Genomic DNA, 23,632 nt, shown 5'->3' with positions numbered 1-23,632 from the left:
CAGCAAGAACTTTTCACAAAAAACTGCTTTCAGGAAACAACAGAATTACGAGAGCTAGCTATGTAATGTCCAACAAAATTCCTAAACATATCAACCCATTCGCTGAAGGCAAATTCATTAAAGAATGTTAAATTGACTCTGCAGAAATACTTTGCCCTGACAAGAAAGAGCTATTTGAAAATGTTTCCCTATCAAGACGAACAGTGACACGGCGTGTTGAGGATATCGCAGAGATTATGGAACATCAGTTGAAAGACAAGTTCAAGGATTTCACCTATTTCTCCTTGGCCCTTGATGAGAGCCAGTGATGTACGTGACACGGCACAGTTGTTGATATTCTTACGAGGCATAACCCCAGACTTTGAAATTACAGAGGAGCTGGCTTCAGTGCAGTCAATGAAGAGCACAACCACAGGGAAAGATTTATTGGAGGAGATTAATAAGTGTGTGGCAAAGCTGGGACTGAGTTTTGAAAAGTTATCCAGTGGGACCTCTGATGGGGGTGCCCAAACTTAACAAGAAAAAACGTGGGCCTTTTGAAAAGGATACAAGATCAAGGATCTGAGCTGAACCCAGATCAGATCATTATTTACCTGCATAGCATTATTCATCAAATGGGCCATGTTGTGGATACAGTGACTAAAGTGGTAAACTTCATAAGAGCAAAATCTTTCAACCACAGGCAGTTTGTCTCACTGTTGGAAGAGACAGAGTCGGGTCATGCATATGTCCCCTACCACAAAAACATGAGATGGCTGCGTTTGTGGAAGGTGCTTAAAAGGGTGTGGGACCTGAGTTCGGCGATTGCTGAGTTTTCACAAATGAAAGGAATATATGTGGATTTTCCCTTAACTGCAAGATAAAGAATGGTTGGCTGATTTTGCCTTCACCGTGGACATCATGGCCCTCATGAATGAACTGAATTTTCAAGGAAAAATGACTCCTCCTGATTTCCAAGTAGAAGTCAACAATCTCACCCACCTTCCGATTGTTAGTCTGAGCTTATCGATCTTCAGTCTGATGCAGTGATTGGAGAACTATTCAAAACAATGCCACTGACGAGGTTCTATGCATCTCAATGAACAAAGCTCTACAGAGATGAGGAGTCATGCTCAGAAGATGTTTGTACTGTTTGGGTCAACCTATGCATGTGAACAGACATTTTCAGTGATGAAATATAACAAGTCAAGGCACAGATCATCTCTTACTGACTCTCACCTCTCAGCAATCCTGCGCACAGCGACGTCAGAAACTATACCTGACTTCACTGCTCTAGTCAATGCCAAACAGACTTCACTCCTCGCACCGATTGAGTAGTTTAAATGTAATGTTGAGCTCTCTCTTTCTTGTGTTTTGGTCCGTGGTGCTGAATGTACAGTGTACTTTTTCCTCCGTGTAGTTCATTGCATGTTTAATACCTACCAAAAGGAGAACATGGATGTGGTCTATTTTTGTGCATGTTAAAAAAGTAAAATAAGTAGCATATCTGGACGTGATTTACAGTAGATATATCTGTCAACACAGTCATACACATGATGTGTAATCCTGTAATATGATTCTGGCCCGCGATGGCAAAAATATATTCTAATGTGGCCCTCATTGGAAAGGAATTGCCCAGGCCTGGTCTACGTCATTGAAATAGCAGGTGTTCTTAATGTTGATACACTCACTATACATTTACATAGACTGGGCCTTTTTTCCTCTAAAGGCTGTATCTATGCAAATCGCAAATCATGCATCACTATGACCGGCAACATACATACCATATCTCCACAGTGGGCAACCTACTTTTCACAATATATTCTATAAAGTGTTGCTTGAAAACAGACTGTACCTATACATGTATATAAGCATATACACACATATGTGCACATGGGTACAAACAGAAAAGCAAAGCAGAAAGTTAAGAGAGAGAAGACAAGGTAAGGTATCATGGCTTCCGGCATCCTTTAACGGGGAGCTGGAGCAGAAACTGTTGTTTATATCAAATCTGCCCATGCCAAAGGAAACCCATTTTACCCCCCTCAGAAGGAAACACACACACACACACACACAGGGGGGAAAAAAGAAAAAAAGAAACACAAAGTAGCACTTTTTTAAAGTCCCACTAAAGATGCTCAACAAATCAGTAACATATCAGTTGCCGAGGGACCGTAGACTGGGAGAGGGCCCACTTCCTATCTTTGTCAATGCAAGTGCACCCTCTATCCAACTTAATTAGCTGGACTATCAAAATAAAGTGTTACCCATACAACAAAAAGAGGAGGAGAGGCACGGAGGGAGGAATGGAGGAGAATAACAAAAACAAGAGAAAAGGTGGGGAAAACACACAACAAAATGAAACACATAAACAAAAACAAGAGAAAAGGTGGGAAAACACACAACAAAATGAAACACATAACAAAAACAAGAGAAAAGGTGGGGAAAACACACAACAAAATGAAACACATAAACAAAAACAAGAGAAAAGGTGGGAAAACACACAACAAAATGAAACACATAACAAAAACAAGAGAAAAGGTGGGGAAAACACACAACAAAATGAAACACATAACAAAAACAAGAGAAAAGGTGGGGAAAACACACAACAAAATGAAACACATAAACAAAAACAAGAGAAAAGGTGGGGAAAACACACAACAAAATGAAACACATGAACAAAAACAAGAGAAAAGGTGGGGAAAACACACAACGAAATGAAACACATAAACAAAAACAAGAGAAAAGGTGGGGAAAACACACAACAAAATGAAACACATAACAAAAACAAGAGAAAAGGTGGGGAAAACACACAACAAAATGAAACACATAACAAAAACAAGAGAAAAGGTGGGGAAAACACACAACAAAATGAAACACATAAACAAAAACAAGAGAAAAGGTGGGGAAAACACACAACAAAATGAAACACCTAAACAAAAACAAGAGAAATGGTGGGGAAAACACACGACAAAATGAAACACATAACAAAAACAAGAGAAAAGGTGGGGAAAACACACAACAAAATGAAACACATAAACAAAAACAAGAGAAAAGGTGGGGAAAACACACAACAAAATGAAACACATAACAAAAACAAGAGAAAAGGTGGGGAAAAACACACAACAAAATGAAACACATAAACAAAAACAAGAGAAAAGGTGGGGAAAACACACAACAAAATGAAACACATAACAAAAACAAGAGAAAAGGTGGGGAAAAAACACAACAAAATGAAACACATAAACAAAAAACAAGAGAAAAGGTGGGGAAAACACACAACAAAATGAAACACATAACAAAAACAAGAGAAAAGGTGGGGAAAACACACAACAAAATGAAACATAACAAAAACAAGAGAAAAGGTGGGGAAAACACACAACAAAATGAAACACAAACAAAAACAAGAGAAAAGGTGGGGAAAACACACAACAAAATGAAAGGAGAAAACACACAACAAAATGAAACACATAACAAAAACAAGAAAAAGGTGGGGAAAACACACAACAAAATGAAACAAAAAAAAACAAGAGAAAAGGTGGGGAAAACACACAACAAAATGAAACAACAAAACAAAAACAGAAAAAGTTGGGGAAAACACACAACAAAATGAAACACATAAACAAAAACAAGAGAAAAGGTGGGGAAAACACACAACAAAATGAAACACATAACAAAAACAAGAGAAAAGGTGGGGAAAACACAACAAAATGAAACACATAAACAAAAACAAGAGAAAAGGTGGGGAAAACACACAACAAAATGAAACACATAAACAAAAACAAGAGAAAAGGTGGGGAAAACACACAACAAAATGAAACACATAACAAAAACAAGAGAAAAGGTGGGGAAAACACACAACAAAATGAAACACATAAACAAAAACAAGAGAAAAGGTGGGGAAAACACACAACAAAATGAAACACCTAAACAAAAACAAGAGAAATGGTGGGGAAAACACACAACAAAATGAAACACATAACAAAAACAAGAGAAAAGGTGGGGAAAACACACAACAAAATGAAACACATAAACAAAAACAAGAGAAAAGGTGGGGAAAACACACAACAAAATGAAACACATAACAAAAACAAGAGAAAAGGTGGGGAAAAACACAAACAAAATGAAACAATAAACAAAAACAAGAGAAAAGGTGGGGAAAACACACAACAAAATGAAACAGAAAAGGTAAAAACACAAAAAAATGAAACACATAACAAAACAAGAGAAAAGGTGGGGAAAAAACACAACAAAATGAAACACATAAACAAAAACAAACAAGAAAAAGGTGGGGAAAACACACAACAAAATGAAACACATAACAAAAACAAGAGAAAAGGTGGGGAAAACACACAACAAAATGAAACATAACAAAAACAAGAGAAAAGGTGGGGAAAACACACAACAAAATGAAACACAAACAAAAACAAGAAAAACACACAAAAAATGAAAGACAACAAAAACAAGAAAAAGGTGGGGAAAACACACAACAAAATGAAACACATAACAAAAACAAGAAAAAGGTGGGGAAAACACACAACAAAATGAAACACAAACAAAAACAAAAAAAAGGTGGGGGAAAACACACAACAAAATGAAAGACAAACAAAAACAAGAGAAAAGGTGGGGAAAACACACAACAAAATGAAACACATAAACAAAAACAAGAGAAAAGGTGGGGAAAACACACAACAAAATGAAACACATAACAAAAACAAGAGAAAAGGTGGGGAAAACACAACAAAATGAAACACATAAACAAAAACAAGAGAAAAGGTGGGGAAAACACACAACAAAATGAAACACATAACAAAAACAAGAGAAAAGGTGGGGAAAACACACACAAAATGAAACAAAAAAAGGTGAAACACAAAACAAAAAAAAACAAGAGAAAAGGTGGGGAAAACACACAACAAAATGAAACAAAAACAAAAACAAGAAAAAGGTGGGGAAAACACACAACAAAATGAAACACATAACAAAAACAAGAGAAAAGGTGGGGAAAACACACAACAAAATGAAACACATAAACAAAAACAAGAGAAAAGGTGGGGAAAACACACAACAAAATGAAACACATAACAAAAACAAGAAAAAGGTGGGGAAAAACACAACAAAATGAAACAAAAACAAAAACAAGAGAAAAGGTGGGGAAAACACACAACAAAATGAAACACATAACAAAAACAAGAGAAAAGGTGGGGAAAACACACAACAAAATGAAACATAACAAAAACAAGAGAAAAGGTGGGGAAAACACACAACAAAATGAAACACAAACAAAAACAAGAGAAAAGGTGGGGAAAACACACAACAAAATGAAAGACAACAAAAACAAGAGAAAAGGTGGGGAAAACACACAACAAAATGAAACACATAACAAAAACAAGAGAAAAGGTGGGGAAAACACACAACAAAATGAAACACAAACAAAAACAAGAGAAAAGGTGGGGAAAACACACAACAAAATGAAAGACAACAAAACAAGAGAAAAGTTGGGGAAAACACACAACAAAATGAAACACATAAACAAAAACAAGAGAAAAGGTGGGGAAAACACACAACAAAATGAAACACATAACAAAAACAAGAGAAAAGGTGGGGAAAACACAACAAAATGAAACACATAAACAAAAACAAGAGAAAAGGTGGGGAAAACACACAACAAAATGAAACACATAACAAAAACAAGAGAAAAGGTGGGGAAAACACACAACAAAATGAAACACATAACAAAAACAAGAGAAAAGGTGGGGAAAACACACAGCAAAATGAAACACATAAACAAAAACAAGAGAAAAGGTGGGGAAAACACACAACAAAATGAAACACCTAAACAAAAACAAGAGAAATGGTGGGGAAAACACACAACAAAATGAAACACATAACAAAAACAAGAGAAAAGGTGGGGAAAACACACAACAAAATGAAACACATAAACAAAAACAAGAGAAAAGGTGGGGAAAACACACAACAAAATGAAACACATAACAAAAACAAGAGAAAAGGTGGGGAAAAACACACAACAAAATGAAACACATAAACAAAAACAAGAGAAAAGGTGGGGAAAACACACAACAAAATGAAACACATAACAAAAACAAGAGAAAAGGTGGGGAAAAAACACAACAAAATGAAACACATAAACAAAAACAAGAGAAAAGGTGGGGAAAACACACAACAAAATGAAACACATAACAAAAACAAGAGAAAAGGTGGGGAAAACACACAACAAAATGAAACATAACAAAAACAAGAGAAAAGGTGGGGAAAACACACAACAAAATGAAACACAAACAAAAACAAGAGAAAAGGTGGGGAAAACACACAACAAAATGAAAGACAACAAAAACAAGAGAAAAGGTGGGGAAAACACACAACAAAATGAAACACATAACAAAAACAAGAGAAAAGGTGGGGAAAACACACAACAAAATGAAACACAAACAAAAACAAGAGAAAAGGTGGGGAAAACACACAACAAAATGAAAGACAACAAAACAAGAGAAAAGTTGGGGAAAACAAACAAAATGAAACACATAAACAAAAACAAGAAAAAGGTGGGGAAAACACACAACAAAATGAAACACATAACAAAAACAAGAGAAAAGGTGGGGAAAACACAACAAAATGAAACACATAAACAAAAACAAGAGAAAAGGTGGGGAAAACACACAACAAAATGAAACACATAACAAAAACAAGAGAAAAGGTGGGGAAAACACACAACAAAATGAAACACATAACAAAAACAAGAGAAAAGGTGGGGAAAACACACAACAAAATGAAACACATAACAAAAACAAGAGAAAAGGTGGGGAAAACACACAACAAAATGAAACACATAACAAAAACAAGAGAAAAGGTGGGGAAAACACACAACAAAATGAAACACAACAAAAACAAGAGAAAAGGTGGGGAAAACACACAACAAAATGAAACACAAACAAAAACAAGAGAAAAGGTGGGGAAAACACACAACAAAATGAAAGACAACAAAAACAAGAGAAAAGGTGGGGAAAACACACAACAAAATGAAACACATAACAAAAACAAGAGAAAAGGTGGGGAAAACACACAACAAAATGAAACATAACAAAAACAAGAGAAAAGGTGGGGAAAACACACAACAAAATGAAACGCATAACAAAAACAAGAGAAAAGGTGGGGAAAACACACAACAAAATGAAACGCATAACAAAAACAAGAGAAAAGGTGGGGAAAACACACAACAAAATGAAACGCATAACAAAAACAAGAGAAAAGGTGGGGAAAACACACAACAAAATGAAACACATAACAAAAACAAGAGAAAGGGTGGGGAAAACACGCAACAAAATGAAACACATAACAAGAAAAAGAAGGGATGGGGTCACGGAATTGTCTCTGACCTACAGGATTGTGTCTGCTACTGTCGCTGGCCCTGCTTGGGGTTGGAGAGAGATAGAGGGAGGAGGATGAGGAGTAGGCCTGTAGACACAGGGAGGTAGAACTAGATGTGGGTTGGCTAGGCCATATCGACTTGGGTTGCAGAGACTTACAGATGAAGGGCTTGACACTACTGTGAATGTGCTTGTGCTGCTTGAGGCCCGAGGAGGTGGCGAAGGTCTTGCCACATTCGGGGCAGGTGTGAGTGCGCGCCCCTATGTGCTGCGAGCGGATGTGGCGCTGCAGGTTGCTGGGGTCCGTGAACACCTGTGGGTAGGGCGGTGGCAGAAACATTTACATTGACACACACACACAGATAAAAACCAGTTATGGTCAGCAGTCATCCGATCACTGTGTGTTGACACTTTCAGAATATATATACTACGGAGTAAAAAAGCTTATACTGCATCCATGCCAGCTTCCCGTGATGCCTTTGTGATGGTGGTTACATTCACCAACAACTAACTTTATGGCCAATAGTGCTGAGCAATTAACCAACGTTTTATTTTTGGGGGTTACTAATTGACCAAAGTCAGTTCAATTACTTGAATTACATTAAGTTTGTTTTCTTGTCTATAGAGAAATCAAATAATTCACGAGAGAAATCAAGTCAAGAACAACTTTATGTGGGATGCTGGGCTGAAGGGAGTTATAGTTTTCATTAAGCCAAATAATGAACCTAGTTCATCCGCAGAAACATGGTAATTAACTACAATGACCATAATTCATTGCGCCTATTTTTTTTCTGGCTCAGACAAGAGGCGGGTCAGAGAGGAAGAGGTGAAGTGAGAGGATTCACTCTTGCCAAAAGCTGTGCAAAATAAGCCCAATGTGTTTCTATGGCTTATTTTGGACAACGACTCCTATTCTTAGGGCGAATACATCAGCATCTCGCCATTATATACAGATGTCTGGACGGATACACATTTACACCATCAACATTAAATTAGATACACACAGACTGCATAAAACACGAGAGAGGAATGTCCACAACATAATGACGAGAGGGACAGAGACAGTTTGTGAAAGTATGCCTTATCTACATTGAAAAAAAATATAAACGCAACATATAAAGTGTTTGTCCCATGTTACATGAGTTGAAATAAAAGATCCCAGAAATGTTCCATACACACAAAAAGCTTATTTCTCTCAACGTTTGTGCACAAATTTGTTTACATCCCTGTTAATGAACATTTCTCCTTTGCCAAGGTAATCCATCCACCTGACAGGTGTTGCATATCAAGAAGCCACTCTAAAATGTGTAGTTTTGTCACAAAATACAATGTCACAGATGTCTCAAGTTTTTAGGGAGCATGCACTTGGCAGGCTGACTGCAAGAATGTCCACCAGAGCTGTTGCCAGAGAATTTAATGTGTATTCCTCTACCATAAGCCGCCACCGACATCTTTTTGGGGAATTTGGCAGTATGTTCAACTGCAGACCACCAGCCCAGGACCTTCACATCTGGATTCTTCACCTTTGGGATCGTCTGAGACCATCCACCCGGACAACTGATGAAACTGTGGGAACTATAGAATTTCTTCACAAACTGTCAGAAACCGTCTCAGGGAAGCTCATATGTGTGCTCACTGTCCTCACCAGAGTCTTGATCTGTTCGGCATCTTAACCGACTTCAGTGAGCAAATGCTCACCTTCAATGACCACTGGCACGATGAAAAACTGTCCTCTTCATGGATGAACCCCGGTTTCAACTGTACCCGGGCAGATGGCAGACAGTGTATATGGCGTCATGTGGGCGAGCAGTATGCTGATGTCAACGTTGTGAACAGAGTGCCCCATGGTGGCAGTAGGGTTATTGTATGGGCAGGCATAAGCTACGGACAATGAACACATGTCGCAAGGATCTGCACTCAATTCCTGGAAGCTGAAAATGTCCCAGTTCTTCCATGGCTTGTATACTCACCAGACATGTCACACATTGAGCATGTTTGGGATGCTCTGGATCGACGTGTACGACAGCGTGTTCCAGTTCCCGCCACTATCCAGCAACTTCACACAGCCATTGAAGAGGAGTGGGACAACATTCCACAGGCCACAATCAATAGCCTGATCAACTCTATGGAAAGGAGATGTATCGCGCTGCATGAGGCAAATGGTGGTAACACCAAATACTGACTGGTTCTGATCCACACCCTACCTTTTTAAAGGTATATGTGACCAACAGATGCATATCTGTATTCCCAGTCATGTGAAATCCATAGATTAGGGTCTAATTCATTTATTTAAATTAACTGGTTTCCTTATATGAACTGTAACTCAGTAAAATCTTAAAAATTGTTCCATGTTACGTTTATATTTTTGTTCAGTGCACTTTGAAGAACAAGACATATCCCCCCCCCAGATTCTGAAATTGCCCCCAACCTCCCAGTTTTATCACTGGAATGTGATGCAAAATGAGGCAACAGTGTGCTTTAAGACCATGCGGACGGCTCTGAGCGGTCGGGTAGGTGTGTTTATCCGAATGGATAAAATCACATAAAGAAATAACCCCCCCACTTCTAAAACCAACGTTGCGCCCCTGCCTGTAAACACAATAATTTCTCATTTCAGCATGTCGTGTTTACGCTCTGAATTTTAAGTAAATCGATGACATCTATTCCCTCGCTAGCCTAGCCTGCCTGTTAAGTTCTGTTTTGCAGGTAGCTTCTCTCTACATGTGATTTCACTTCACACAAGTTATCTTACATGTTATTTAGATACTAATCCTGTTGAGAACAATATTCAAGCAGGATGCGTACATTTTCTATGTACAGTGATGGTCACAGTATTGTTCACTATGCGACTACGAAACATCGGTTCGACTTTAAGCCGTTAAGTCTGAGCTGCTATATAATGAAACGTTTCTGTACTGTTACAGTTTTACACCGTTTCAACTATAGAACTGGAGGTTTATGGAAAGCCTTTCCCTGACTCTGGTTCAGTTCTTGATTGGAGTTTGGCTGGCTGTCAAGTAATGGTTTTATACACATTAAAGAGGGCAGTACAGGGAGAACATAGATAACTGACTGGCTGACTGCTACAGCCTGAACAGAGATGAGATGATGAAAATTAATAAAGTCATGAAATAGAAACTAAGTAATATACACAACTGAAATATTGTATTATTTCATAGTAATTTCCCATTTTCTATTGATGTCTACCCAATGTGGACCAAACAGGTGCAATCTAATATTTTAAATGTTTTGGCTATTGAATGTTCACTATTTTTGGCCTTAGAATTTCAATTAAAAAGCTCTAAATTTATTGTTATGTCATTATTTTATAATGCATTTCATGTTTAAAAAAACAGTTCAACTGAAATCCGGAATAATTTTTTAAAACCAAACCAATCAAACCGGAACCAAACCGACCTCAAAAACCACTAATCACTCAGCACTAAATGCCAGACAACCAGTTAGCTGAATAAAATGCAAGTAATGACATTTTCAAATCATAGCATCAACTGACATGATTAAGTTGGTACTAAAATTGCATTTATGGTTGCGTTACACTAACTTAATCACAAAATCATATGGTTAAAATCCTATTTTCTACGTACATACACAATGAATTTTCTCCCCACTCAATTCACTACTGTGGCTAGGATCAGCATTCACCAAGGTAGCAAAAGAAGCCTGTGTTTCTGCGCACAACTTACATGCTGGGTGTGCTGTACCTTATCGCAGTTTTGACACTCGAACTGCTTGCCGCTGTCGTGGGACATCTGGTGGCGGATGAGGTTGGACTTCCAGTTGAAGGCCTTGGGACACTGGTCACACTTGTACTCTCGCTCCTCTGTGTGCACAATCATGTGTTGGCCCAGACTGGACAGGGAGCACAGACACACACAGTCATTCAGGGTGATGAAACTCTTCAAATCATTAGTGTAGAGGTAATGGTACCACTATGTGTGTCCAGACTGGACAGGGAGCACAGACACACAGTCATTCAGGGTGATGAAACTCTTCAAATCATTAGTGTAGAGGTAATGGTACCACTGTGTATGTCCAGACTGGACAGGGAGCACAGACACACAGTCATTCAGGATGATGAAACTCTTCAAATCATTAGTGTTGAGGTAATGGTACCACTGTGTGTGTCCGTGCGTGCTCGCCTATGTGCGTGTGTATGTGTGTGCGTGTGCATGCTTGTGTGTGTGTTGTGTGTGTGTGTGCGTGCTGCACCTGTACTCGTCGGGGAAGATCTTCTCGCAGTCCTTGCACTCGTGGACAGACTCGTGGTCGCTGTCGTCACAGCCCTGCTTGAAGTCCTCGTTGCTGAGAGTGTCGAACACGGACCCGGCGCTGGAACAAAAGCACTTCTGGTGCCGCTGCAGCTCCAGGGCCAAGGTGAACAGCTCGTCACAGTCCTCACAGCGGTACATCTGTTTGTCTGTGGTACAATCTGACTATTTATTTTTCAGAAATGTGTCTTTTGCAAAAAACAGACAACACACACTTGTGAGTAGCCTGTAGGTTAGATAAGGTCCCTCTACACACACACACACACACACACACACACACACACACACACACACACACACACACACACACACACACACACACACACACACACACACACACACACACACACACACACACACACACACACACACACACACACACACACACACACACACACACACACACACACACACTAAGGGTAAAGGCTGAGCAGGATAACTACGTAGCTCCCCAGCCAACATCCATCTGATCCCAAACTGAAGACACAAATCATAAACAGGAACCAGAAATGTCTAGCATTTCAAGTTTAGGAAAGATAAAACTTCTAACTCTGCTGTCCAAGCGAATCAAGTGCATGTTCAAATGCTTAAACAACCACTCTCCCATTAGCTTTGACCTAAAACATAAACACATCTAGGAACAATAAAATGTAGCCTGGGCTAGTCAGCTTTACATCTTAATTAACACATAGCTAATTACTTTTTAGTCCAGTGGTGACGGCTGTTCAGTGGCTTTAGGCTATAGCACGCAAAGGAAGAAAAAGGCTAAACATTTGTCATTATTCTCCAGGTTGATAGCCTTTGAAATGCGTTTCCCAACCAAGGTCAAACCAATGGAACTGTGAGGCAGGCAATTTCAATGGCTGCTTTCTGACCTGGGTGCCAAGTTCAACAACTCAGGCCAAGTTGAAGAGAGGGGTAGGGAATGGGGGAGTGTCGGGTGGATGTTGTCCAAGAAGAATGAGCCTTGCGTGTTTAGGCTAGGTTGCAGAGTGACAAAGCCAGGCATGGACCCCCCAGATGTGCCGCCCTAGCTGTGTTTTCTGTAGATGTAGATGCTGCTAGGCCTGCCAGTTGCACAGACCAGGACAGAGGCTACAGTGCCTTCAGAACGTATTCATACCCTTTGACTTATTCTACATGTTGTTGTGTTTCAGCCTGAATTCAAATTGGATTAAAAAAATAATAATTCTCAACCACCTACACACAGTAGCTCATACTGACAATTGAAAACATGTTTTTAGAAATTGTAGCAAATTATTAAAAAGAAATGCAGATCCCTTTTTCAATGTTAGAAGCAGCTTTGGCAGCGATTATAGCTGTGATTCTTTCTGGGTAAGTTTTACACACCTGGATTGTAAAATATTTGCACATTATTCTTTTTAAAAAAACTTTAAGCTCTGTCAAATTGGTTGTTGATCATTGCTACACAGCCATGTTCAAGTCTTGCCATATATTTTCAATTCAATTGAAATCAAAACTGTAACTAGGCCACATCTTGGTAAGCAACTACAGTGTATATTTGACCTTGTGTTTTACGTTATTGTCCTGCTGAAAGGTGAATTTGTCTCACAGTGTCTGTTGTAATGCAGACTGAACCAGGTTTCCTCTAGGATTTTGCCTGCGCTTAACTCTATTCTGTTTATTTTTATCCTAAAAAAACTCATTAATCCTTGCCGATGACAACCATACCCCTAACATGATGCAGCCACCACCATGCTTGAAAATATGAAGAGTGGTACTCAGTGATGTGTAATTTCTTCGCCACATTGTTTTCAGTTTTACTTTAGTGCGTTATTGCAAACAAATGCATGTTTTGGAATATTTATATTCTGTACAGGCTTCCTTATTTTCACCCTGTCATTTAGGTTAGTATTGTGAAGTAACTACAATGTTGTTGATCGATCATTAGTTCTCTCTTATCACAGCAATTCAACTCTATAACTGTTTTAAAATCACTGGTGGCCTCATAGTAAAATCCCTGAGCTATTCCCTTCCTCTCCAGCAACTGAGTTAGGAAGGACACCTGTATCTTTGCAGTGACTTGGTGTATTGATACACCATCCAATGTGTAATTCATATCTTCACCGTGCTCATAGGATATTCAGTGTCTGTTTTTATTGTATTTTTACCCATCATTTGCAAGGCATTGGAAAACCTCCCTGGTCTTTGTGGTTGAATTAATGTTTGAAATTCACTGCTCGAGTGAGGGACCTTATCGATAATTGTATGTGTGGGTTACAGAGATGAGTTATTTATTCAACAACCATGTTAAACACTGTTATTGCACAGAGTGATGAGTCCATGCAACTTCTTATGTGACTTATTAAACACATGTTTACTCCTGAACTTATTTAGGCTTTGCCACAACAAAAGGGGATTGAATACGTATTGACTCAAGACATTCAGCTTTTCATTAGAACTTAATTTGTAAACATTTCGAAAAACATAATTCCACTTTGACATTATGGGGTATTGTGTGTAACCCAGTAACAAAATATATTCGAAATTTAACCCATTTTAAATTCAGGCTGTAACAACAAAATGTGGAAAAATTCAAAGGCTGTGAATACTTTCTGAAAGCACTGTATCTGAGAAGAGCAGATACTACACAGGCCTATAGATTGAGCAAACAGTATAGAAATCTGCCAAAAAGCAAGTAGCCAAAAATTATGTCACTCCTGGACAACTTTTTAGCTTTAACATTCCCCTACATTTGGCCGTTTGGAACACTTTTACAAATTAGCCTCATTGGGTAATCTAAACAAATATAATATTACATTTTTAAAAAATGCTATTGATAGATATAGAGCTTTGCCTTATATGATGGGTTGAGGGACAATGAAATTGGAAGCGCATATAACAGTATCGTTTCATTGCACTGACTGACGGTAGCCACCTGTCCATGGTCCTGAATAGATGGTTACGGTATGTGATATTTGAATGAGCGAATCTAGGGCTACCAGTCTTCATGGGGCTTTTCTTCAACATCGCGTGCTTTCTTGCGCGCAAAATGACAGTTGTGTACAGTATATGGCTGCACTTCAGATAGGCCTAAAACAACATGTTGTATATAGCACTAGTATGACCAACACCGTGTGTGGCCTACTAAACGAAGTAAGCAAACGTTCACTCTGGTATCATTACATTTGCATTACTGTAAAAGTGATGTCAATACTATGAAAACAACACACCGCCTCCTCTTCTCTCCCTCCCTGCTCTCTTGCTATAGCGTGTGCATGTGCGTTTGCAACTAGAAAATTGTGCGTACCTGGAGAAAAGGCGGATTGGTTACACTCATTGAATAGTGTTACACATCCGACAGCAATATGTTGCCTATCGTTCTAATTATTCGAGTGTAATTAAGCAATGAAGCCTGGAAGAGTCTTAGATAGCCTAGTGTCGAGCTGATCTGTGCGTGATGGTATGCACAAATGATGTGCAGACCTACCGCAGCAGCTACGGCTGCATTTCAAATACACTTGTAGACCTGTGTCGTAGTGGGGCGCATAATCCTTGTATTATTAGGCTTCTATAAAACGACGGTTGTTGATGTGTCCGGCTACGTTTCAGATCCATTTTTGTACATTTGAACAGCAGTAGGACCAATGGACCTTGTTTTATTAAGGCTCTAAAGCAATACTAGCTGTGCCCCGTCTCAGACATGTCATCCTGGAGCCGGGCCTGCTACGTTGGCACCCACCCTGTCCCAGCATTGCCATGACCTGACTTGACCGAACTATCAACTCAAGTTGATTCAAAATTACTTCTAGTGTATGGCTCACCTAGTTCATTCTGTATGCCATTTATTCAGCTGGCAATAACCAGATGCATTTAAAGGGGAGAAGTGTAGCAACAGCACTTTGTCTAAACATGGATTTGAACAAATGACCCCCTGGTCTCAATTGTCCATTACTTCCATCTCAAAGGCTATACATGCATAGCTCCCACCAAAGCCATATAACTAATTTACTGTGTGTGAACTGTTCCCTCCCAAGATGAAAAACTCCTCACCGCTCAGAATATTTGGATGTGGCACTTTTGAAGGCTGCGACATCTTTCCAGTAACAGCCTTATAACGCGCTTGTGAGGCTTTATTAGCCTACTTGTTTTATTACACCGATTACGAGGCTTTGTCAAATCAAAAAACACTTCAAGGAGGAATTGAAACTTGAGGACTCGAGACCCTACAATGCCAGGGGAAGCGTGCACAGTGTTTTGGACTGCAGCGCGCAAAGATTCATTTTGTCGCCATGATCTATTGAATGAATCGACCAGTAACACTCAGCAGTAGAGCGAGCATGAATGGGGCGGAGGGTGTGTGAAAGCGCACATAAATGGGAAACTAATAGCTCTCTTTGAGAGGTAGGGAAACACAGTTATGTGCCGTTTAGTGACTAATCTGTGAGCATGGGTGAGGTCTCGCAGCCTCCTCAAGCCCCACTCCAAGTCCCAGCTCCGATAAACCAGCCGAGGAGAGCTGTGCAGCACCAAGCTCTTCCTCTCCTTTTCCCCTCTCTCCCTCGTTTCTCTTGCGCACCCACGTACACGCACACAGTCTACCTTTCCATTTTGACACTAATTCACAGACTGGTAAAGTGTCAATGTTGTTTCTGTTTGTCTCTTTCTTTTATAGACACTCTAGCGCACATCTATTTCTTACCCTTTCATCCTCTCTCCTGTTCTTTGGCAAAAAGATCTGAGGGAGGCTCAAAATGCAGCTATGAAATATCATAATATCAGGGGTGCTGAGGAGTATTTTTTGTGGAGGAAAACTAATTCTGATTGGCTGGGCCTGGCTCCACAGTGGGTTGGCCTGGCTCCCAATTGGGTGGACCTACGCCCTCCCAGGCCCACCCATGGCTGCGCCCTTGCACAGTCATGTGAAATCCATAGATTAGGGCCTAATGAATTAATTACATTTACTTCCTGATATGAACTGTAACTCAGTAAAATCTTTGAAATTGTTGCATGTTGGGTTGATATTTTGGTTCAGTTTAATATCCTATATTCCTTCTGATGCACGGGGAGGTAATTAGGTCAAAGTTAAATCCTTACATCAAATCCTTCACTTCAAACATAATAGCTGTCTAATCCTTCCCAAAAAACATCAGTTCTACTTCAAGAAATAGACCATGGCATCATGTTCCTTGCATCGGGTCTTCATAGAGAAAGCCTATAATGATTTCTACATCCCTAAATGTCCGAGGTTATTGACCGCTGTCGCATCTAGTTCTACGAGGTATTTGTTAAGTGATAGCGGACCCACTATTCTCAAGCCTTTCGCTGCACCCGAAATAACATCTGCTAAACACAAAAAAACATTTGATTTTGATTTACAATTGTTCCGAGGATGGATGAGGACTGAGTTCGTAATTGATCGGGTGTTAGCTTAGGCTATGTATTGTCTGATTGAATGTAGACAGATATTTAGGCCAAATATTTTCCCCAAAATAAGCTTTTTATAGATGTCAATTTGGAAAAAGATCCAAAACGTCATTATTTTTGCCCCAAATCTGTATCTAAAATAATTATTAAAAGATCCAAAACAACATGTTATTTTGGAGTTAATATGCGCTAATGATGGCATTAATCTTACCTTCTAGGTTTAGTGCCATCGATCCCTCGGGGAAAATTCCTTCCTTCATATACACCAATAGCTCTTCCCCCACTTCAATATCCCTAATAGCTTTATAATCAATCTGTAAAATAGAAAAGAGAGGGAGAGAAAGCGGTTAGGGTCAGTGGAGTCAACAAAAAGCTATAGTCTGCTTGCCATGAATGAATACATGAACCTTTATGGGCGTCGATTTATTAGGCTTAGCCTATTATCTATATTCACATGTCAATATCGATGTTGTTATTATTGTAATCATTGGAAAAATACCAACAATAAGAAGAACAATTTATAGGCTTATTATAAAAGTAGGCATAACCAAAAATGTCTACATTGACAATAATCCCTAATTCGGGCCGAATTAGTTTTCATATTTAGCTTGCTTGACGTACAAATGAATTTAAGTACGATTTAGGTTTCTAGTCTACTTTACATCCATTGTTCATCATATAAACACTTGATAGTCAATGCATAATATTTATTATTGTTTCTAAAAATCGAAATATTTATGTATATACATTTCTTTTAATTCTAGGAGGCAATAAACATTTTTGATAAGTAACAATAAGCGCCAGACATTTGAAAATGTTGAATTCAATGAGCCAGTTACAAGCATACTTTGGGGTAAAAACGAAATTATAGTTCAAGTACACGTCCTGAGGATTGAAATAAAAGGCCAATTAAATGAAATGTCACATACCTGGAGTGCATTGTTTTACAGTAGTTGCATATCCGTGCGCATTTCCAACTAAACATTTCTAAAACATGTAGGCCTCACACTGGGTATATGCTGAGCGACTGAAACATGTTAGAGGTGGCAATACATCTATTTATTAGCTTACAGTGAAAGAGCAACACCAGAAAATGCTAAATAGGCCCGAATAAAATGCACCAATTTTTAGCACAACATGTTGTCATTTAACTGATTTCAACAGAAAATATAATGTTGAATTAAATAGCAAATGTCGCTGAATTATGAGCGAAACATGTAAACCACAGTTTTATACAGACACCAAGCAATGAACAATATACAAATTGGCAACACATTTGAAATTAACCAGCCTCAATGCGTCCTGTGTGGACGCATGGGGGCGCTCAGCACCAACTTACTCATCAATGACACACACACACACACACACACACACACACACACACACACACACACACACACACACACACACACACACACACACACACACACACACACACACACACACACACACACACACACACACACACACACACACACACACACACACACACACACACACACACACACACACACAGAGAGAGAGAGAGAGAGAGAGAGAGAGAGAGAGAGAGAGAGAGAGAGAGAGAGAGAGAGAGAGACAGACACAGCAGAATAGTTGGCTATGAGAGGTAACACATTCACACAAGATAGTAAAATTGTAGTAACTTCATCCAATCCTTTTGCACATGTAGGCTATTTGCAACATGTGATCCTTTTATCGGTCCATTGCTATGTTGTGAGCGTAGAGGGGTGGCTTAGAAGTTAGGCCAAATATTCAAAATCACCTAGAAGAGAAGCCATATTTGTCAAACAAAATACACCTATTATATTTATAATTATCAGTGGTAGTATCTGTTTACGCATAGGCTTTTACGTGACAGACATCTTTATCTCTGACCTTGCTGTTCTCCATGTGATGGTAGAGTTTGGAAAGGAGAGTCGTGGTTGTTAGAGCTTCCCGTTGTAACAGTAGTATTGTCTGGATGGAGTTGGCAACACAACCCATAGTATCATTACAGGAGAGAGGCCGGTGCTGGGGAGCCAGCCAGGGCCAGGGAGTGAGAGGAGACAGGTGGCCAGGCAGGCAAGCAGGCTGCAGTGTGTCCTCCCTGGTTGGAGCTGAAGCAGGCACTCTATAGTCTGTGTGAGCGTGTCTTTGATGATGAGGTCACTCCTCCTCCCCTTCTTATCTCAAACCAAAGGATTGATTCATCTGCCAAAGAGACCTCTCCCCACAGCCCCATCCCTGCTCTCTATGATGATGTAAATGATGTATCTAAGTCAACTAGATTTAAAAACACACACACATGGAGCGATAAATATCCAGTCTAGGTGCGTGAGGCTTGACGTTGTCATAGCTTTCCAAACTAACGCAGAGCAAACAATGGGTTTTAGTTCAGCCTTTACACAAGTCGCTGCTACGCCTGTTTTTACTTGTTATCTTTCACCACATGCTTTTAACAGTTTGTGCAAGAGTATTTGTGCCAAAGACTTAAACAAGGGCATGAAACATGTTCAGAATAATTGGCATCAACCGACTTTGTTATCATAAATGCAACCTGCTTGCTTGCTACATTGAGTAAACTACACACATAGAGGCTAATTGCAACATGTGATCCCTATACAAAGTCATTTGATTATTGTGCAACTTTAAACTAACAGTTGCCCGGTATAAACTAAATAGTGACACTGTTATTTAACTATTTAACAATGACATTTGACATGGTTGCAATCCACTATAATAACGTGTAGCTTACCCTTTGATAGGCCTACCTTGTACCAAATGTGTTTACTCAATATATATGTCTTATCCCTCTGCCAATGTATTCTGTTTTTTCTTACATCGTTGACAAACGAGACCTAGGATATAACTCTGCTTTTTACTATTACAATGTGAGCGAAATAGACACGTTGACAAACGAGACCTAGAATATATCTCTGCTTTTTACTATTACAATGTGAGTGAAATAAACACGTTGACAAACGAGACCTAGGATATATCTCTGCTTTTTACTATTACAATGTGAGTGAAATAAACACGTTGACAAACGAGACCTAGGATATATCTCTGCTTTTTACTATTACAATGTGAGTGAAATAAACACGTTGACAAACGAGACCTAGGATATATCTCTGCTTTTTACTATTATAATGTGAGTGAAATAAACACGTTGACAAACGAGACCTAGGATATATCTCTGCTTTTTACTATTACAATGTGAGTTAAATAAACACGTTGACAAACAAGACCTAGGATATATCTCTGCTTTTTACTATTACAATGTGAGTTAAATAAACACGTTGACAAACGAGACCTAGGATATATCTCTGCTTTTTACTATTATAATGTGAGTGAAATAAACACGTTGACAAACGAGACCTAGGATATATCTCTGCTTTTTACTATTACAATGTGAGTGAAATAAACACGTTGACAAACGAGACCTAGGATATATCTCTGCTTTTTACTATTACAATGTGAGTGAAATAAACATGTTGAAGAATAGAGATCTACCTATTCATGCAAAATAAGATCGTAGTTAATAATGCTTGCAAATACAAATTGTAGGTCTATTTGTTTCTTTTTAACTCAATCATGTTTTTAAAACTCATGTTCAGTAATGTTATGAAGGAGAACATAAAGCTCAATTTCTTAGATTCAAACATTGAATGGTAGCTGTTTCTGGTTAACAATTAGGTGCGCACGTTTTTATAGTAACTTACTTGTAGCCAGTTACCTGTAAGTTACTGTAAAAAAATGATGGAAGAGGCTCTGTGTCCGCTCTGTGTCTGAGGACAGTGCCATCTACGTTTACTATCCGAGACAGAACGCCGCTCTGTGTCCGAGGACAGTGTAGTCTATGTTTTCTATCCGAGACAGAACGCCGCTCTGTGTCCGAGGACAGTGTAGTCTACGTTTACTATCCGAGACAGAACGCCGCTCTGTGTCCGAGGACAGTGTAGTCTACGTTTACTATCGGAGACAGAACGCCGCTCTGTGTCCGAGGACAGTGTAGTCTACGTTTACTATCCGAGACAGAACGCCGCTCTGTGTCCGAGGACAGTGTAGTCTACGTTTTCTATCCGAGACAGAACGCCGCTCTGTGTCCGAGGACAGTGTAGTCTACGTTTACTATCTGAGACAGAACACCGCTCTGTGTCCGAGGACAGTGTAGTCTACGTTTACTATCTGAGACAGAACATCGCTCTGTGTCCGAGGACAGTGCAGTCTACGTTTACTATCTGAGACAGAACACTGCTCTGTGTCCAAGGACAATGTAGTCTACGTTTACTATCTGAGACAGAACACCGCTCTGTGTCCGAGGACAGGCTTTTGGCTATAGGGAAACGGGCCTCCCGTAATTCTTTGTGACCTTGGATTTCGTAGGTGGAAATGTATTAGGACTGGGATGCTCCCAAACAAGCTGAGGCTCTGTCCCTCTCTCCAACAAACACACACGACGGCTTACTGCCTATCTGGCTTCCTTCATTTGCTTAACCTTCAGGTGAGGAACCTGTATCCTGATTTAGAATGATTTGAGAGAGAGAGTATGTGTGAGCTGTCCGTGGCGTGCAGTCCTACCAGCTACTTCTGCTCTACTCGCCACGAAGAGCTCACACATACTCTACGTACTTGATGCTGTTTTGACAAACGGCTTAAGAGCATCTTGAGAAATGAGGGCTGTGAGGTTCAGAGATCAATCAATGGGCTCTCTGAATGGCTGGGGTCTAAAGAGGAAGGAAGCCCCCTCCCTATCTGTGCAGCCTCATCCTCACTAAAGCACGACACACACACACACACTCACGGCCACATGCTTGCACGCACATACTCTCACACACTCAAACACAACTGTCATTTCACAATAAATACTTTTAACAAAATCACTTTCATTCATTCAAACTTTGGTCAATATTGACGACCGTAAAAATATTTGTTCTTGTTCAATGAAAGAATGTTAATTATTTATACATTTAAATGTATGAAATATAATCTAAATGCATGTCACGTTCTGACCTTAGTTCCTTTATTATGTCTTTGTGTTAGTTTGGTCAGGGCGTGAGTTTGGGGTGGGTTGTCTATGTTCTTTTTTCTATATAGTATTTATGTGTTTGGCCTGGTATGGTTCTCAATCAGAGGCAGGTGTCATTCGTTGTCTCTGATTGAGAATCATACTTAGGTAGCCTGTTTTCCCCATTTTAGTTGTGGGTTTTTGTCTCTGTGTCTTCACCAGACAGAACTGTTTCGTTTTCGTTCGTTCTCCTTGTTATTTTGTTTTTTGGTGTTCGGTGTTATTAAATCTCAACATGGACACGTACCACTCTGCATATTGGTCCGATCCTTCATACTCCTCGTCAGAGGAAGACGACGAACGTTACAACGCAGTACTGCCTTAATTGTTTAAATGTGCATGATTATCTTCTGGGGCGGCAGCGTAGCCTAGTGGTTAGAGCGTTGGACTAGTAACCGGAAGGTTGCGAGTTCAAACCCCCGAGCTGACAAGGTACAAATCTGTCATTCTGCCCCTGAACAGGCAGTTAACCCACTGTTCCCAGGCCGTCATTGAAAATAAGAATATGTTCTTAACTGACTTGCCTGGTTAAATAAAGGTAAAAAAAATAAAATACACTACAACATTAATAACAAACAAGTAAATGTGTAAATAAATAATCTACTGGGGTTTTAAAAGGTTTGTGGTCGAATTGCTGCAAAGAAACCACTACTAAAGGACACCAATAAGAAGAAGAGAATTGCTTGGGCCAAGAAACACGAGCAATGGACATTAGACTGGTGGAAATCTGTCCTTTGGTCTGATGAGTCCAAATCTAAGATTTTTGGTTCCAACTGCCTGGTCTTTGTGAGATGCAGAGTAGGTGGACAGATGATCTCTGCATTTGTGGTTCCCACCATGATGCATGGAGGAGGAGGTGTGATGGTGTGGGAATGCTTTGCTGGTGACACTATCTGTGATTTATTTAGAATTCACTTAAGCAGCATGGCTATTACAGCATTCTGCAGCAATACGCCATTCCATCTGATTTGGGCTTAATGGCACTATCATTTGTTTTTCAATAGGACAATGACCCAACACACCTCCAGCCTGTGTAAGGGCTATTTGACCAAGAAGGAGAGTGACGGAGTGCTGCATCAGATGACCTGGCCTCCACGATCCCCCGACCTCAACCCAATTGAGATGGTTTGGGATGAGTTGAACTGAAGAGTGAAGGAAAAGCAGCCAACAAGTGCTCAGCATATGTGGGAACTCCTTCAAGACTGTTGGAAAAGAATTCCGCATGAAGCTGGTTGAGAGAATGCCAAGAGTGTGCAAAGCTGTCATCAAGGCATAGGGTGGCTACTTTGAAGAATGTAAAATCTAAAATATATTTTGATTTGTTCATCACTTTTTTGGTTACTACTTGATTCCATGTGTTATTTCATAGTTTCATAGTGTCTTCACTATTATTATACAATATAGACAATAGTAAAAAATATAGAAAACCCTTGAATGAGTAGATGTTTTCAAACTTTTAACTGGTACTATATACCATATAGTACCCGTATATATTTCTATATTTCTTCATTTCATTATTTTACTTTTAGATGTGTGTATTCTGT

The 23,632-nt window shown here is 39.5% G+C and overlaps 1 protein-coding gene across 3 annotated transcripts in view; it reads right to left on the bottom strand.

The window, feature by feature from the left end:
- LOC124046197 (histone-lysine N-methyltransferase PRDM16-like) overlaps window positions 1–23,632 on the bottom strand; it is a 451,439-nt gene that overhangs the window by 60,230 nt on the left and 367,577 nt on the right. For all 3 annotated transcript variants that reach the window (XM_046366309.1, XM_046366310.1, XM_046366311.1), the window contains exons 4-7: window positions 17,250–17,352; window positions 11,592–11,799; window positions 11,066–11,231; window positions 7,521–7,674 (exon numbers count right to left, since the gene is read on the bottom strand). In XM_046366309.1, the coding sequence (XP_046222265.1) occupies window positions 7,521–7,674; window positions 11,066–11,231; window positions 11,592–11,799; window positions 17,250–17,352 (631 nt within the window). The remainder of the gene's footprint in view (window positions 1–7,520; window positions 7,675–11,065; window positions 11,232–11,591; window positions 11,800–17,249; window positions 17,353–23,632) is intronic.

The sequence above is a fragment of the Oncorhynchus gorbuscha genome, linkage group LG10 (assembly GCF_021184085.1).
Source record: "Oncorhynchus gorbuscha isolate QuinsamMale2020 ecotype Even-year linkage group LG10, OgorEven_v1.0, whole genome shotgun sequence".
Taxonomy (NCBI): domain Eukaryota; kingdom Metazoa; phylum Chordata; class Actinopteri; order Salmoniformes; family Salmonidae; genus Oncorhynchus; species Oncorhynchus gorbuscha.
This window is presented reverse-complemented; position numbering and strand designations above follow the sequence as displayed.